Here is a 17,965-nt window from a genome sequence, read left to right on the forward strand (position 1 = left end):
ACACCGGCCGGCGTACCATATTCAGTGGATGACGGTCTTGGCAAAAAGTATTGCTTAAGCAGCCTGACTTTGAATTCTCTTCAAGAATGACGGGAAACAAAAAAACACTCATTGTCAACTTATTATTATAAATATTCTATAAAGTTCAATTTTATTGCGGACACTGCGTTTCGGGGTCATCAACATGTTGTGCCCCCCCTGCCCCAAAAGTCAAACCGCCTTTGGATTTAATATTCAAACCAACTACTTTTGAATTTAGTAATCAGAACATTTAACATTTTCAACAGAAGTAAACAAAGGATATACAGTAAGTAATAGGTGAATGGGTGCAGTTGTTAAACCATCCAAAGGTATTAAAAGAATCTGTGGTGTTTGCTAGCTGACCTTGACCATCATTAAGCCCAGCAGGCATCTGGTCAATGATGAATCTGGAGTGGCAGTCTGAAGGTCATCTATCCCAAATGCTCACTAAATGTACTCCCTCTGTTCATGTTTAGTTTAATATGCACTAAAACGCATAATTTCACGCAAGGGATTCCTAGCAGAGGTGTGCACGGTGGTCCTAATCTGTTAGCCAATGACGGTATTTCTTCCGTGTCTGGAGAGACATATTGAAAAAGCACACAAAGTAAGCTGAAAATGCCTTGCGGTGGTCTGTGGAGGCAAAATTTAAGGGTCATTCCATGCTTGCAGTACATTTTAAAGTACTCCAGACTAAATGGTCTTGTCCAGTTTATAAATCTACTCTCTGTAATCACCCTTTTCACATTTTAATAGTTGGCCTTGATTGAATGTCTCACTCAACTTCATGCAACACTATTATAAGAACTTGGTCATCAAAGAGCTAGCTTTTACTCCTGAGAAAAAGTTAACGTTAGTGCAGTTTTGCAACCGTGTTATTGTGACCATGCCTTCACTTTTCGGATTTTCTGCTACATGTCCGTCAACAATAGGTAATCAACTATTATGAAAGGCTTGATTATCTCAATGGTAAAATGATGTATTATACATTGGGGCAAATAAGTATTTAGTCAACCACCAATTGTGTAAGTTCTCCTATTTGAAAATATTAGAGAGGCCTGTAATTGTCAACATGGGTAAACCTCAAACATGAGAGACAGAATGTGGAAAAAAAAACAGAAAATCACATTGTTCGATTTTTAAAGAATTTATTTGCAAATCATGGTGGAAAATAAGTATTTGGTCAATACCAAAAGTTCATCTCAATACTTTGTTATGTACCCTTTGCTGGCAATAACGGAGGCCAAACGTTTTCTCTAACTCTTCACAAGCTTTTCACACACATTTGCTGATATTTTTGCCCATTCCTCCTTGCAGATCTCCTCTAGAGCATTGATGTTTTGGGGCTGTTGTTGGGCAACACGGACTTTAAACTCCCTCCACAGATTTTCTATGGGGGGTTGAGATCTGGAGACTGGCTAGACCACTCCAGGACCTTGAAATGCTTCTTACGAAGCCACTCCTATATTGCCTTGGCTGTGTGTTTGGGATCATTGTCATGCTGAAAGACCCAGCCACGTCTCATCTTCAATGCCCTTGCTGATGGAAGGAGATTTTAACTCAAAATCTCTCGATACATGGCCCCATTCATTCTTTCCTTTACACATATCAGTCGTCCTGGTCCCGTTGCGGAAAAACAGCCCCAAAGCATGATGTTTCCACCCCCATGCTTCACAGTGGGTATTGTGTTCTTCGGATGCAATTCAGTATTCTTTCTCCTCTAGACACGAGAACCTGTGTTTCTACCAAAAAGTTCTATTTTGGTTTCATCTGACCATAACACCTTCTCCCAGTCGTCTTCTGGATCATCCAAATGCTCTCTAGCGAACCGCAGACGGTCCTGGACGTGTACTTTCTTCAGTAGGGGGACACGTTTGGCAGTGCAGGATTTGAGTCCCTGGCGGTGCATTGTGTTACTGATAGTAGCCTTTGTTGCTGTGGTCCCAGCTCTCTGTAGGTCATTCACTAGGTCCCCCCGTGTGGTTCTGGGATTTTTGCTCACCGTTCTTGTTATCATTTTGAGGCCAAGGGGTGACATCTTGCATGGAGCCCCAGATTGAGGGAGATTATCAGTGGTCTTGTATAAAGATGTCCCGGGTCCGATCACGTCATTTTCAAAGTATCGGAATCGGCAAAAAAATATCGGACATGCCTTTTTTTAATATATATATATATATTTTTTTTTTAATTAAATCGTTTTCTAATTGTATTTAACGTTACAGACAAAATGTCTTACACTCACCCAGAGTCTTTAGTTTTGCTTAAAGTAGGGCCATCATATTTATCGCCGTTAACGGTGTTAATTTTTTAAAAAATTAATCACGTTAAAATATTTAACGCAATTAATGCATGCGCTGCACGATCCACTCATGCATTGTCGCGTTCAATCTACAGTGGCGCCGATTTACCTATATACAGAGCTAAAAGGCAGCGTAAATTGAGTATAGTGAATTTTGGCAGTCTTTGGATCCTTTTTTTAATCGGCTAAAGCCTTAAAATCCCTCTCTCAATAATTAGTAATATCGTTGGAAAGCAATGTGGGGAAGAAATGTAGTAGTGGATCTTTTTCTTTAAAACCCTATATTATTTCCCAACGCTGAGAAGATATATCAATTGGTGCCAATACGCACAGTCATGGTTGCACTTCCCATCATGCATTTGGGCAGAACAGTTAAAAGGCTACAGTATCATTTACTGAAAGCTGAACAAATACACTAGGTGGCAATATTTAGTCATAATATACAAAGTCACATTTATTCTTTAAGAATTACAAGTCTTTCTATCTGTGGATCCCTCTCACAGAAAGAATGTTAATAATGTAAATGCCATCTTGAGGATTTATTGTCATAATAAACAAATAGACTACTTATGTACTGTTTGTTGAATGTATATATTCGTCTGAGTTTTATTCAATTTTTCTTAATGCATTGCCAAAATGTATATGATCGGGAAACATTATCGGGAATGATTGGAATTGAATAGGGAGCAAAAAAAAAAAGCAATCGGATTGGGAAATATCGGGATCGGCAGAAACTCAAACTAAAACGATCAGGACCGGATCGGGAGCAAAAAAACATGATCGGAACAACCCTAGTCTTGTATGTCTTCCATTTTCTAATAATTGCTCCCACAGTTGATTTCTTCAGTGTGACTGACTGAGGTTGTGGACAGGTGTCTTTAATACCGATAATGAGTTAAAAAAGGTGCCATTAATACAGGTAACGAGTGGAGCCTAGTTAGACCTCGTTAGAAGAAGTTAGACCTCTTTGACAGCCAGAAATCTTGCTTTTCTGTAGGTGACCAAATACTTATTTTCCACTCTAATTTGTAAATAAATTCTTTAAAAATCAAACAATGTGATTTTCTGTTTTTCTTCCACATTCTGTCTCTCATGGTTGAGGTTTACCCATGTTGACAATTACAGGCCTCTGTAAATCTTTTCAAGTAGGAGAACTGGCACAATTGGTGGTTGACTAAATACTTATTTGCCCCACTGTATAAGACATCATTTTACCATTGAGATAATCAAGCCTTTCATAATAGTTGATTACCTATTGTTGACGGACATGTAGCAGAAAATCTGAAAAGTGAAGGCATATTTTTCAAGACTTTTGAAGCCAATATACCCAAGACTTGCATTCGAAATACTGTTATGTGTTTTCTATTTATGTAGGTTTTGGCGAAAGATGCATGTATCACACTGGTGGTGCACGCCCTTTGGCCTTGGCTCCTAATGGATGACCCTATCATGGAGGCTGTACTGGAGCTCCTCTGTGTCTACACTGCGGACTGCCCTAAAGGTTTCTATATGCATCTCACTTGTGTTCTGTATGTTTTCTTTGCCTTGCCTCATGTTTGTCCAATGCACCCATTGTCCACTGCACATTACTGAGTATTGTGTGTCTCAGAGCAACAACTAGCTGTCCACAATGGCCACAGTGTGATAAGGAAAGACCGTCTAGCTGTGTGTGACAGCAGGTTTCACACCACTGGCAGATTTTTTTTGGGGGGGGGGGCTCTCTGTTCTGTCTCAGTAATTAGTATTCCAGTTTAATTGGAAGTCTGAACGCCGAGAGGCTTGTGAGAAGAAGTTGAGTTGAAGAAAAGGAGAGATTCATAGGGAGGAAACTGGGAAATGTTACTTTGATAAATAGCTTGTGGTCCCTTTGATGTGCACGCGCCAGGGCTGCACTTGTGCAATGGAAATCGGAAGTTTTATTTGCAAGACTTGTGAACTCATTTTCTGGCAGTGTTTCGTGTCTCTTGTTCTATTTGATTGGCACAGCTACCTCAGCGGGGATCGGCGCTACAGACCCCCCATGTAAGCACGGAGCACCGAAGCTTCTGATAGCAGTGAAGTCAGCCAATAGTATTTCCCTAAAGGTTAACCGAACAGCAGGTCGTGTTGAGGCTGCCTGCAGTTAGGCTTAATGTTACACCATCCGCCCTCCGGCTACCATTTTGTCTCCAGAGACAAAAGTGAATGTTTCATCTAAAGCCTTTCATCTAAAGTATTGTTTGCAGTCAGTTTGCTTTAATCCGAGCATACTTTGACACATATTGTTTTTAGGCAGAGAAATGTCAACATTAAAATGATGAGAATTCATAGCAAATGTGGGAAAATAAATCATCCATTTTGCATGCTTCCAAATTATTCATCTGACTGCGGGAAGTAGATCCATAATGAAGAAGATCTTCCTTGACTGGTGTTGAGAGCCCGAGGCTAACATTAGCATACATATGTTACTGTATTAGAATTAATTAAAAACAACACACCACCTGGTTATCTAATAAGCAGCATCACTTGTCAAGTGTGTTACTTGGTTATAAAAGCTGTTACTACAAAAAGAGAAATTATTTTATGTTGCTTTTTCAAATAATACTGCGTTCGGAATAGGGCTGCAGCTATCGATTATTTAGGTAATCGATTAATCTATCAATTAGTTAGCTTGAACAATCGAGTAATCGGTTTACGAACATTTAATGAGTTGCAGAATAAATTTTAGGACATGGAAAACAAGTGTTTATGCTTGCATTGATATTTAATTTGGCTTGCTAAGAAAACATTTTGAAAAGAAGAATAAATGCGAATACAAAATAAAATTCCTGATTGTTTCTTTAAACTATGCAGAACTGCACTTTCTTTACACAAGAGCAATACATGCATTTAAAACTAAATTAAAATTAGGGGTGTCAAACGATTAAAATTTTTAATCGAGTTAATTACAGCTTAAAAATTAATTAATCGTAATGAATGGCAATTAAACGCAATTCAAACCATCTATAAAATATGCCATATTTTTCTGTAAATTATTGTTGGAATGGAAAGATGAGACACAAAATGGATATATACATTCAACATACGGTACATAAGTACTTTATTTGTTTATTGTAACAATAAATCAACAAGATGGCATTACCATTATTAACATTCTGTTAAAGCGATTATGGGTAGAAAGACTTGTATTTCTTAAAAGATAAATGTTAGTACAAGTTATAGAAATTTTATATTAAAACCCGTTTTAATGTTTTCGTTTTGATAAAATTTGTAAAATTTTCAATCAAAAAATAAACTAGTAGCCCGCCATTGTTGATGCCAAAAATTACTTACACAATGCTCATGGGTGCTGAAGCCTATAAAATCAGTCGCCCCCAAGTGCCAGAGGGCGGCAAAACTCCGAAAAACACAACAAGTACACACTTCACTGTGCTGTCATTTTCATGTTTGAGCGGGGCATGTGCGTTAATTGCGTCAAATATTTTAACGTGATTAATTTTTTAAAAAATAATTACCGCCCGTTAACGCAATAACTTTGACAGCCCTAATTAAAATACCTGAGCTTACCCTCAAGCAATATGAAATAAACAAACAAATGACGGTAGAAGTACTGAACAACAACAAAAGAACAATTGGCTAACTTGCATACCAAAAGTCCGCTAGCTTATATGCTATACAATGTAGAGGAGTTCCAAAAAAATCGATTATTACATGCATCGCGATTCGACACATGACGATTCGATTAAGAGTCATAAAGGTTCAAAAACGATGATTTTCCCTCATAACTTTATGAAAGCCGCTCGTAGAGGAACGAAATTCAACACACATCTGCCGCCCGGACACCGTAAACGGACGCACGCACAACATTATGATGGATGCTCCCGGTTACTGTGAAAGAGATTTACTCCTTTTCAAAAGACTGAAAAATAAATTTGTGTATGAGACATGTAGGGACAGAAGCACGACCCGACGGTCGCGCTTTTGTGCGCTATTTTTTAGAGCAAGAGGGGAAGAGAGATAGTTCGTTGCTCCTTGTCTTTCAGCTGTCCAGCAGTAGATTTAAGGCATTTCATTTGAAAATTTTTACAGATTTCTGTTACGTTTCCTTTTTACAAAAAAAACCTATTTTTTTTTCTTTTTTTTTTAGAACTAATATGTTTTTTATGCATTCGTTATTTATTAATAGCTATATTTAGCAGTTTTTTTGTGGGAATATGTGTTTGAACGATTTGTTAAGAGCATTGTAAAAAAAAGTTTGCATTTTATTGTATTTAAGCTGGCGGAATTTTGCAATGCAAGTTAGCCAATTGTTCTTTTGTTGTACTAAGATCCTCATTTATTTATTTGTTTATTTGTCTTTTTACCATTTGAGGCTAAGCTCCGGTATTTATTTTTAAATTATTAAATTCTTTTTTTCTAAAAAAGTGCAATTCTTCATAGTTTGAAGAAACATTCGGGACTTTTATTTTGTATTCACATTTAATGCTCTTTCAAAAGTGCAATCTTAACAAGCCTTTGTTTTACATCTCCTAAATTTATTTTGCAACACATTTAATGTTCCTAATACGATTACTCAATCGAACTTACTAGTCTATATATTGATTTAAAAAATAATCGATAGCTGCAGCCCTAGTTGTTTAGGGTATAGTTATCCGAAAAACTCTTAATATATTACGTTAAAAGAGGCCTATTTAGCCTTTTGTTCTCCATTTTACTATCATTATTTAACGTTTATTAATGTTTGTTCTTGGTTTTTTTATCCATTAAAATTTTGACCCTCAAAAACACAATTTATGCTCCAGCGTGACTTATATATGTTGTTTTTTCCTCTTCATTGTTTTTTTCCGAAATCTCCAGGTTCGCGGTGAATCAGTAACAGGCACACTTTTGCAAAATAGACCATGTTTATTGATTAGAAAATGCAGAATAAATGAGATTTATTGATTATAATCCCACAAGAGCAAGCAAGCAAGTATAAAAAAACAAGCATAACAAATGGCAACGATGACGCTAGATTTGAGTTTGTCAATCCCAGAATTCCTGTGAAACCGTTACAGCACAACCAGGTGTTCCTTTAGCAATGAAAATCGCTTACCGTGACAAATGAGCGGGAGCCAACGCTCCGTAAGGCGGCGAAGGAACAAAGCCAGGTACGTGACCCGCTGGCGGACTTCACTGGTCACCTGGAAATGCCCGGTTTTTGTAGGAACGCACCACACGGGGGCGGAGACGGCCAACCTCCGCTCCCAGGCGGTGCGGCCCCGTCCGATGACAAAGTTACTTATGGTTCAGCCCCTCGAAAAAGGGGCTTTTCCTTGCGTGGTTCCCAGGTTGTGCTGTCCGGTAGCAGATGTTGTGTTCCCACGGTAAATATTATGAGTGCAAAACAAGTTATCTCGTGAGATTCCCTACTCAGGCGCGTCTCCTAACTATGGGAACAAGGTGAAAAACAATATAAGTTGTTACAGTCTATGTCACAGAAGCAATCATACATCACAAATGCATAATGTAAGATGTTCCCCCTTCAATTGTGAATTCCTTGGCTGGTACAACTTATAGTCCGAAAAATACGCCACTGTATGACAAAAAAATCGCTGTTCCCTAACGTGAGTAAGTAAAGAATACTTCTCAACTCAGTTTTTCAATTTGTTTGTATTTCTTTGTTAGCCGGAAAATGTTGTATTTAAACTGGAATTAAAAGATAATCACAATTTTAACATTCAGAGGAATTGAATCTGCTGAAAAATACAACACACACAAAATTTATTGCTGAATTCATTGCAGACTAATCACATGCTCTCAATTATTTCTAATGTCCCAGCATGCAGTTCCTTGTGTAGCGGGGGTTCAGGTGTCCTGCCAGGACCAAAAGCCGCAGCAAGTGGCTCACTAATGCACTCCATCATGAAGTTGGCTTCGGGCACCGCACCTGACAATAGCACCATCCAGAAGCTTGCTTTCTCCTTGCTGGCTAACTCAGTTATGTCTCGTGATTGCAGGGGCATCTTGCAGAAGGTAAGATCTGTGATGCCCTCGTCAGACCAAACCTCCTAAAACCATAGAAAAAAAACAGAACAGGTTTTACAGATGCGTTACGCTACTGCTGTAGCAAGGCATACACGAGAAACTGATTTTCATTCAAAATTGTAGTTAAAGTAACATGCAGTGGTATGAAAAAGTATCTGAACCTTTTGGAATTTCGCACATTTCTGCATAAAATCACCATCAAATGTGATCTGATCTTTGTCAAAATCACACAGATGTAAAAACAGTGTCTTCTTTAACTAAAATCACCCAAACATGGAGAGGTTTTCATATTTTAATGAGGAGAGCATGCAAACAATGACAGAAGGGGGGAAATAAATAAACCCTCTGCCTAAGGAGACTGCCCTGCCCACTATAAAACACACACCTGCTAAGAAATTTCTTGATGAGAAGCACTGTCTTATGTGCATCATGGCTCGGTCAAAAGAGCTGTCTGAAGTCCTGCGATCAAGGATTGCTGATTTGTATAAATCTGGGAAAGGATTCAAAACCATCCCTAAAAGTCTGGATGTTCATCAATCGGCAGTCAGAGACATTATCTACAAATGGATAGAGTTTGGCACTGTTGCTTCTCTCCCAAGGAGTGGCCGTCCACCAAAGATTATGCCAAAAGTTCAGCGCAGAATACTCAGAGAGGTAAAAAAAGAACCCTACAGTGTCTGTTAAAGACTTAGAGAAATCACTGGCACAGTCCAATATCTCTACACACATCAACTCAATGTAAAACTATGGCCAAGAATGGTGTTAATGGGTGGACTCCACGGAGGAAGCTCATTTAATGTTCGCAAAAAGGCACTTGGACACCCCACAGACGTTTTAGCAAAATATTTTGTGGACTGATGAAACCAAAGTTGAATTGTTTGGTAGTAACGCACAATGGCATGTGTCGAGGAAAAATGGAACAGCTCACCAATATCAACACATCATCCCCACCGTGAAGCATGGTGGAGGGAGCATCATGATTTGGAGCTGTTTTGCTGCCTCAGGGCCTGGACAACTTGCAATCATTAATGGAAGAATGAATTCAAAAGTTTATCAGGATGTTTTGCAGGGAAACCTGAGGCCGTCTGTCAGACAGTTGACGCTAAAAAGATGATGGATGCTGCAGAAGACAATGATCCAAAACACAGAAGTAAATCCATTTCAGAATGGTTTCAGAAGAACAAAATACACGTTCTGGAGTGTCCAAGTCAAAGTCCAGACTTGAACCCCATTGAGATGCTGTGGCATGACCGAAAGACAGCGATTCATGCCAGACATCCCAGGAATCTGACGGAACTACAGCAGATTTGTAGAGAAGAATGGGCCAAGACTAGTCCTGATCGAAGTGCCAGACTGATCTGCAACTACACGAAGCGTCTGGTTGAAGTTATTGCTGCCAAAATGAGGGGGCACAAAATATGAAATGTGATGGTTCACTTACTTATTTCCCCCCCTTCTGTCATTAAAAATAGGAAAACCTGTAAGTAGGGTTGTTCCGATCATGTTTTTTGCTCCCGATCCGATCCCGATCGTTTTAGTTTGAGTATGTGCCGATCCCGATATTTCCCGATCCGATTGCTTTTTTTTTTTTGCTCCCGATTCAATTCCAATCATTCCCGATATTTTTTCCCGATCATATGCATTTTGGCAATGCATTAAGAAAAAAATGAATAAAACTCGGACGAACATATACAGTACATTCAACATTTTGTTTTATTTGTTTATTATGACAATAAATCCTCAAGATGGCATTTACATTATTAACATTCTTTCTGTGAGAGGGAGCCACGGATAGAAAGACTTGTAATTCTTAAAGGATATTTGTGACGTTGTACATTGTGACTCAATATTGCCATCTAGTGTATTTGTTGAGCTTTCAGTAAATGATACTGTAGCCATGCCCAAATGCATGATGGGAAGAGCAAACCATGACTGTGCATAGTGCTACCAATGGCGTACCGCAAGCAACACGTCACTTCCGCTCATTAATATTCATGGCATTAGCTACGGTTGCTGTGCAAGGACAAGCCACCATTTGTCCCTAATAGGAAATGAATGGAAATAGTGTACGCAGGAGATGTTTACAGCGCTAAACCTACCAATTCTCTCCGAAAATGATGTGCCTGGTGCCAAATTGACTGGCATAGATGTGGAAGAACATAAAAATGTTCAGTTAAAGAGATGGCTTTAGCGTCGAAGGCTGAAAAAGACGAAAAAAACGAGCCGACCTAAGCATAGCTTTAGCTTTTTTTTAATTGACGCGACTGACAATGACATTCTCCGGTTTCAACAAGCTATCCTTTACCATCAGCCCTGTCTTTCTTATATATCCTCTGGTTGTCCTACGTCTCTTACCGTTCTTGGGGGTAATTTAGTTAGCTTTGTGTAGCGGTCGCAAATGCTACTCAGTGACAGCCAATGAAAACTTTTAATTTTTTCATTGATAACACATCTTAATCCTATAATTTATTTACACTTCCCCCTTACTAAAGTTGTTTTATATATATATATATATATATATATATATATATATATATATATATATATATATATATATAACAGAAACGGTAACAGTGGCAGTCAGATACCATTGTAGTTTTTTCAGGTCATTCATTGTCAGACAGAAGCAGTACGGCACGTTACGCTAAAAAAAATAAAGTAAAAATATAAAAATGGCTTACCTCTTTGTCCTCTGAAAGACCATGCCAACCCAACATAATGTTTACTGCATATGAAACGTGAATGGATTCGCCGAGCTGGTGTTAAAGTCCGCGCAAGTTGATTCGGTTTTCACATTTTTTTCCTCCCGAGTTTTTGGTTTCCGGGAACGTATGAAGAAAACATCCTTCATGGTCGTAATGTCTAGAGTCGTTTCTACAAGTTCCAAAAAAGCAATGCGTGATCGCCATGTTCGTTTTTGAAAGATTACCGGCGAAAAGTAGCACTTTTTACGTGGCGTCTATGCGAGGGCGGGTCTATAATGTCCCACTTCGGCTTTACTTCCGCTTTACGATGCGACGTCACGGTCTAAAAATAGCCTGCGTGCGGTACGCCATTGATATATCTTCTCTGCGTTGGGAAATAACATAGGGTGTTACGAAAAAGATCAGGTACTACCTTGCTTCCCCACTTTGCTTCCCACGGTATTTCTAATCGTAGGGAGAGGGATTGTAAGGCTTTAGCCATTAAAAAAAGGCTCCAAAAGCTGCCAAAATTCACTCTACTCATTTTACGCTGCCTTTTATCTGTTTTTACAGGTAAAACAGCGCCATTACAGATTGAGCGCGACAATGAGTGGGTGGGTCGTGCAGTGCATGCATTAATTGCATTAAATATTTTAACGTGATACATTTTTTAAAAAATTAATTACCGCTGTTATCGGGATAAATTTGAAAAACCTACCTTAAGCCTAAGCTAAAGACTCTGGATGAGTGTAACATATTATGTCTGTAACTTTAAATACAATTAGAAAATGATTTAATTACGAAATAAATATATATTAAAAAAAGGCATGTCCGATATTTTTTGCCAATTCCGATACTTTGAAAATGACGTGATCGGACCCGATCGTTTGGGATGCCGATCGATGGGGACATCTCTACCTGTAAGTGTTTGGGTGGTTTTAGTTAAAGTCGACAGTTTTTTCATCTGTGTGATTTTGACAAAGATCATATCACATTTGATGGTGATTTGATGCAGAAATGTGAGAAATTCCAAAAGTATCAGATACTTTTTCTTACCACCGTACATGAAAAAATCAGTACAAATGACTTACATTATGCACAGTGAAATGGAATATATTTTGAAGATAACACAAACATTGACTTTTTTACAAGGAAATAAGTACCCTAACATAGGTAAATGAACAAACAAGTGGGGGGAAATTGTGTGTGCTCAGAGGATTTCATGCTACATTGACATGAAAAATTATCCTGTATATGATTTTGTTCTGCTTTGTTGTTGTTTTTCCTCTCCCAGAACAACTTCCTGCAAGCCTTCACATCGGTGCCCGTGCCCAAAGTAGGTGGCGCCAGGGGCACGGGCGGCAGCAGTGGCTTGGGCGGCCTGATGGGTCTCTGGCTCAGGCTGCTCGTCAATCTGTCTTTTTCTGACGACGGCCAGGAAAGTATCATCAGAGTGATTGGAGTACTGGGCGTTTTGGCTAATCTGGCATCACATCAACGCCATGCGCTGCTCACCCTTCACAACCTTTGCTTCTATTCCGCCAACAAGCCACACATCATTGCCAATGGTATGAAAAAACGATAAATACTGGAACACGTGATATGTTTTTGCTAGGGCTGTCAAAAGATTAAAATTTTTAATGGAGTTAATTACAGCTTAAAATTTAATTAATCGTAATTAATCGCAATTCAAACCATCTATAAAATATGCCATATTTTTTCTGTAAATTATTGTTGGAATGAAAAGATAAGACACAAGACAGATATATGCATTCAACATACGGTACATAAGTACTGTATTTGTTGATTATAACAATAAATCAACAAGATGGCATTAACATTTTTAACAATCTCTTAGAGCGATCCATGGATAGAAAAACTTGTAGTTCTTAAAAGATAAATGTTAGTACAAGTTATAGAAATTTTATATTAAAACCCCTCTTAATGTTTTCGTTTTATTAAAATTTGTAAAATTTTCAATCAAAAAAAATAAACTAGTAGCTCGCCATTGTTGATGTCAATAGTTACACCATACTCACTCCCCAAACCCATAAAATCATTTGGACCCAAGCACCAGCAGTGGGCGCCAAAAAACAAAAAAACAAGTAACAAGCGGACATTACACTGCTGTCATTTTAATTTGTTTGAGCGGGGCATGTGCGTTAATTGCGTCAAATATTTCAACGTGATTAATTTAAAAAATTCATTACCGCCCGTTAACGCGATAATTTTGACAGTCCTAGTTTATGCACATGCGTGTCATTTTAACATGGGTGGGAACCTCCGGGTACCTTATGGTATGAGACGATTTGTGGTGCAAGGCTCATGATAACAATCTACCGATATGGCTATACATGGGTCAGGAAATCATGTTCTCCAAAACAACTAATAAACAGAAAAACAAGCTTTTTTTCAAGGGCCACTGTGGGTCCTTGTTTTTGTTCCTACCAGCAGAGTAACGATTTCAGCTGATTTAGAATTCAGCACAAATTAGGAAGAAGATTCAGAATTAGGAAAATGCGACAGAGAGCAGTAAAATGTCATCGTTTTAATCTCTCTCCTGCAATATTTTTACAGGATATTCTTTTTATTCTAAGTATTTCTCGCCAATTGCTAGATCAATTGTATCGTCATGACTAATAACAGTCTTGTGCTAAATAGCATATGAAATATTAAAAATGCATTTATTTACTCAGTACGACAGGGTTAATTACTGCATGGTGGTCAAAACTGCCGACTTCTTGCACCTTCCGAACGGTATTTTTGCCACCGGAGTCTTTTGTCATTTCCCTGCCCCGGCTTCAGAGACTTAGGAAAGAGCGTGAAGAAAGCAGGAGGCGTGACAGCGAGCCGACATGCTTACCTGAACCGAGCGACGTTTCCAAGTCTTATTCAGGCCTGTCTAAAACGAAAAAGCACACAAAACTACTCTCGGCGGGCACGCGAAGAGGACCGAGGGGGTGTGCGACAAGCTGCCGGTCGTCAGCAGAGTGGCCTTCTCTGTGAACAATCAGTCATAAAATTCAAGCAACCTCCTTAATAAAACGTGTGCCATGATCCAAATATTTGACATAATACAAAACACTTAGGCTACGTTCATTACCTGCGTCTTTCCCAAAGGGAAAGCCCAAGGTAATGTTGTTCTGCAACTTTAGCCTACTTATTTCTTCCTTTTTCTTTTTAATCTTATTCTCCGCGCAGCCCGAACCATAGCACCGATCGGCACCGTTCAAATATCGGCACAGCCGGAATTTTCGCACGACGATGGGAATTTTTCAAACGGCCCCGAAAAATTTTCCGTTCGCCCGTAAACGGCAATTTTCCGAAAAAAAAAAAGTTTCAAAATGTATCTAGTCCTACAATTTTTGACCAAATCTCATAATTTGGGCATCAAAAATTTCGGGGCGGTGAGGGGCATAAAAGTTGTACACAGAATTTGGCAAAAATTTACGGTTCCCGGGAAATTTGCCAAAAACTATCCCATTCATTTCTAATGGGAAAATTTCCCATTCACTTTCAATAGGATTTCCAATGGACTTTACATTGCATTGATGCCATTGACGGCCATGCATGTCGAATCTATTGATGCCAATGTACTTGGATTCAATTGTCTATACAGATGTCGATGCCATTGATGGCCATGGACTTCCAAAATTTTTCCCATTCACTTTCAATGGGGAAAAAACAAAATTTCCCCAAATCAACAGAAAAGGACCAGATATCAATAGGACGTGTCCCCCAAACGTCCCCGATTCCATTGACGCTTATAGGGGGTGCTGCCATTGACGGCAATGGACATCCAAATTTCCCATTCATTTCTCATGGCATTTACTTTGTTTAATGCAATTGACGGGCATGTTTCTCCATTGCATTGATGCCAATGTACTTGGATTCCATGGACGCCTATGTAAGTCAATGCCATTGACAGCCATGGACGTCCAAATTTTTCCCATTCATTTTTAATGAGGAAAAAACAAAATTTCCCCAAATCAACGGACAATGACCATATATCAATAGGACGTGTCCCCCAAACTTCCCCGCCTCCATTGACGCTTATAGAGGGTGCTGCCATTGACGGCCATGGACGTCCAAACTTCCCATTCATGTTCAATGGCATTTAATCATGTTTTTTCATTCTATTTATGCCAATGTGCTTGGATTCCATTGACGCTTATGTAAGTTGATACCATTGACATCCATGGACGTCCAAATTTTTTCCCATTCATTTTCAATGGCAAAAAAAACAATGTCCCCCAATCAACAGGAAATGACCAGATATCAATAGAACCTGTACCCCAAATGTCCCCGATTGCATTGCCGCATATGGAGGGTGATGCCATTGACGTCCATGGACGTCCAAACTTCCCATTCATTTCCAATGGCATTTCATCATGTTTTTTCATTCTATTGATGCCAATGTACTTATATTCCATTGACACCTATGTATGTAAGTTGATACCATTGACGTCCATGGACGTCCAAATTTTTTCCCATTCATTTTCAATGGCAAAAAAAAAGATAGACTGATAGACCTGAGTGGGGCTAAGATCCGTTTCTCCACACAGGAAAGACCCAGGTGCAATTTCTCCCGAAATTGCAGTTTCTAATACTACAGGTCTTAATGCATGAATCTGATTTTTTCGTGTTTTTCCGACTCAAGTGAGGTATTACCTTGACGGTCTGAACGTGACAAGTCGCATAGAACTGGACCATTTCAAATCCGATCTGGGTCACTTTCGTATGTGGTTCAAGTCCGATCAGGACCACATTTTTCCAGAATGTAGCGACAGTTTGTATCAAAGAGCGAGAGAGTCGCTACGGTAGAGGTCCAGCTGTGCGTTATTAGCCCCTAGCTTGCATTGAACACGGCTTTTGGGGAAGGGCTTGACATACGTCATTAAAAAAAATTAAAATGGGTTGAGGATAAGCCTGAGAATGATCGGTTTTCTCTCTGCTCTATATGAGCAATATTTCAACATTGCTTACACGGCCGAGAGTCGGGGCAAACTGCCCGTCTGTGTGTGTGACATGCACGGACAGTGCGTGCATGCTATCGATCCATATAAACTTTGAGCAACTTTTAGAAACCCAGGTCTACAATTTTGTCTCTGGTGTCCTTCGACGGCTCTTTGGTCTTGGCTATAGTGGAGTTTGGGGTGTGACTGACTGAGGTTGTGGACAGGTGTCTTTCATACCGATAATGAGTTAAAACAGGTGCCATTAATACAGGTAACGAGTGGAACCTCGTTAGAAGAAGTTAGATCGCTTTGACAGCCAGAAATCTTGCTTGTATGTTGGTGACCAAATACTTACTTTCCACTCTAATTTGTAAATAAATTATTTAAAACTCAAACAATGTGATTTTTCTGTTTTTTTTTCCACATTCTGTCTCTCATGTTTGAAGTTTACTATTACAGGCCTCTCTAATCTTTTCAAGTAGGAGAACTTGCACAATTGATTGTTGACTAAATACCTATTTGCCCCACTGTATCACCTTTTGGTTATATTCTCACCCCCCTAATGACCATGCATATCTGTTTACCACTTACTTTTTCCCCCTCCCAGACAAAGCCCTGACAGTCCTGCTCTGCTGTCTGGAAAGCAAAGAGATGGAGATATGCTGCATGGGAGCGTCTGCACTTTGGGCATTGCTCCATAATAACCAAAAGGTACACACACACACACACACACACACACACACACACACACACACACACACACACACACACACACACACACACACACACACACATTGATGCGCAAACTGGATGAGTTTGGGCTTTATCTCCGAGCGTAAATAAAAGCAGAGGCTGCATCTTCTTCTCCCTGTAAGCGGAATAAATCTTTGGGAAAGCTTTTTGAATGCAGCTGACCAGCATCTTTTATCTTTGCTTTATCAAGTCCTCATTATAAAAACTAGAGACTTAATACAGAATGTCTTAATCTTTCTTCTTTTCCCCTCTCCTAGGCCAAGATTTCCCTGAAGTGTCCTTCGGTTCGATTGAAGATTGAGGAAGCCCACCGCGTGTTTAAAAAGGGTACGTGTTTGCTTTGATTTATACAGTTGAACTGAACTGGAATATTTTTAAAATAAAAATATATATTTCATTTCGGTGCAGATGCTGAAAACAAACAGGAGCCTTTATGCACCTACTTGTTGAAGTGCCTTGAAAACCTCTCCCAGCTGCTTAACACATGATTGCTATTTTATGTATTGATTTGTTTTATGAAATATTTTTTTATTAAAGTACAAATGGGTATCTTTTTAAACCTGCTAGACTAATTTATAGACACAGGAATTTAATCAAGGATTTATTGCGTTTTTGATTTTGATACTACCTTGGGTAATTATTTCCTGTTTAATTTGGAGAAGTTATGGACAAATACAGTACAGCTTTCATGTCACATTTGGTGGGTGTGGCCCAAAACACATCCAACACCTAAATTTTAAGAATTACAACATACTTTAGCATTGCCATGGCAGCATTGTTGTTTTTGGCATGCGTTCTAATTTTCGCCTTAGTCTTTTGTACGAGAATATATATATATTTTTTTTTTTTGCTACAGTGGTATGAAAACATATCTGAACCTTTTGGAATTTCTCACATTTCTGCATAAAATCACCATCAACTCTGGTCTGAGCTTTGTCAAAATCACACAGATGAAAAAACAGCGTCTGCTTAAACTAAAACCACCCAAACATTTACTATCCTCATTAAAATATGAAATCCTATGAATGTTTTTGCCACACTAAATGATATAGTTAACACAAACAATAAGCTAACGCTGAAAAAATTATGTAAATCCATCTTGCCTCTTCAGTCCTCGAGTGGTTTTGGCTAAGCAAAGCAAATGACCGTCTAAGGTGCTGGTCACATGAGCTGTTCGAAAAAAATAATTTTGACCCATTGTAAAAATGTTTTTTTGTTCATTTCATTCATTTTTGTTGTTTCAT

General features: G+C 38.9%; 1 protein-coding gene across 2 annotated transcripts in view; it reads left to right on the top strand.

Annotated features, from left to right (window-relative positions):
* rttn (rotatin) overlaps positions 1-17,274 on the top strand; it is a 104,762-nt gene extending 87,488 nt beyond the window's left edge. Inside the window, exons 44-50 of one of the 2 annotated variants that reach the window (XM_057824398.1) lie at positions 3,695-3,821; positions 8,121-8,314; positions 12,305-12,346; positions 12,449-12,578; positions 16,576-16,679; positions 16,979-17,048; positions 17,130-17,274. In XM_057824398.1, coding sequence (XP_057680381.1) covers positions 3,695-3,821; positions 8,121-8,314; positions 12,305-12,346; positions 12,449-12,578; positions 16,576-16,679; positions 16,979-17,048; positions 17,130-17,209 — 747 coding nt within the window. In that variant the 3' untranslated portion in view covers positions 17,210-17,274. Of the gene's footprint in view, positions 1-3,694; positions 3,822-8,120; positions 8,315-12,304; positions 12,579-16,575; positions 16,680-16,978; positions 17,049-17,129 lie in introns of both variants that reach the window. The other variant, XM_057824397.1, reaches the window with a different exon arrangement.
* The last annotated feature ends 691 nt before the right edge of the window (positions 17,275-17,965 follow it).

The sequence above is a fragment of the Corythoichthys intestinalis genome, chromosome 20, assembly GCF_030265065.1.
Source record: "Corythoichthys intestinalis isolate RoL2023-P3 chromosome 20, ASM3026506v1, whole genome shotgun sequence".
Classification (NCBI taxonomy): Eukaryota; Metazoa; Chordata; class Actinopteri; order Syngnathiformes; family Syngnathidae; genus Corythoichthys; species Corythoichthys intestinalis.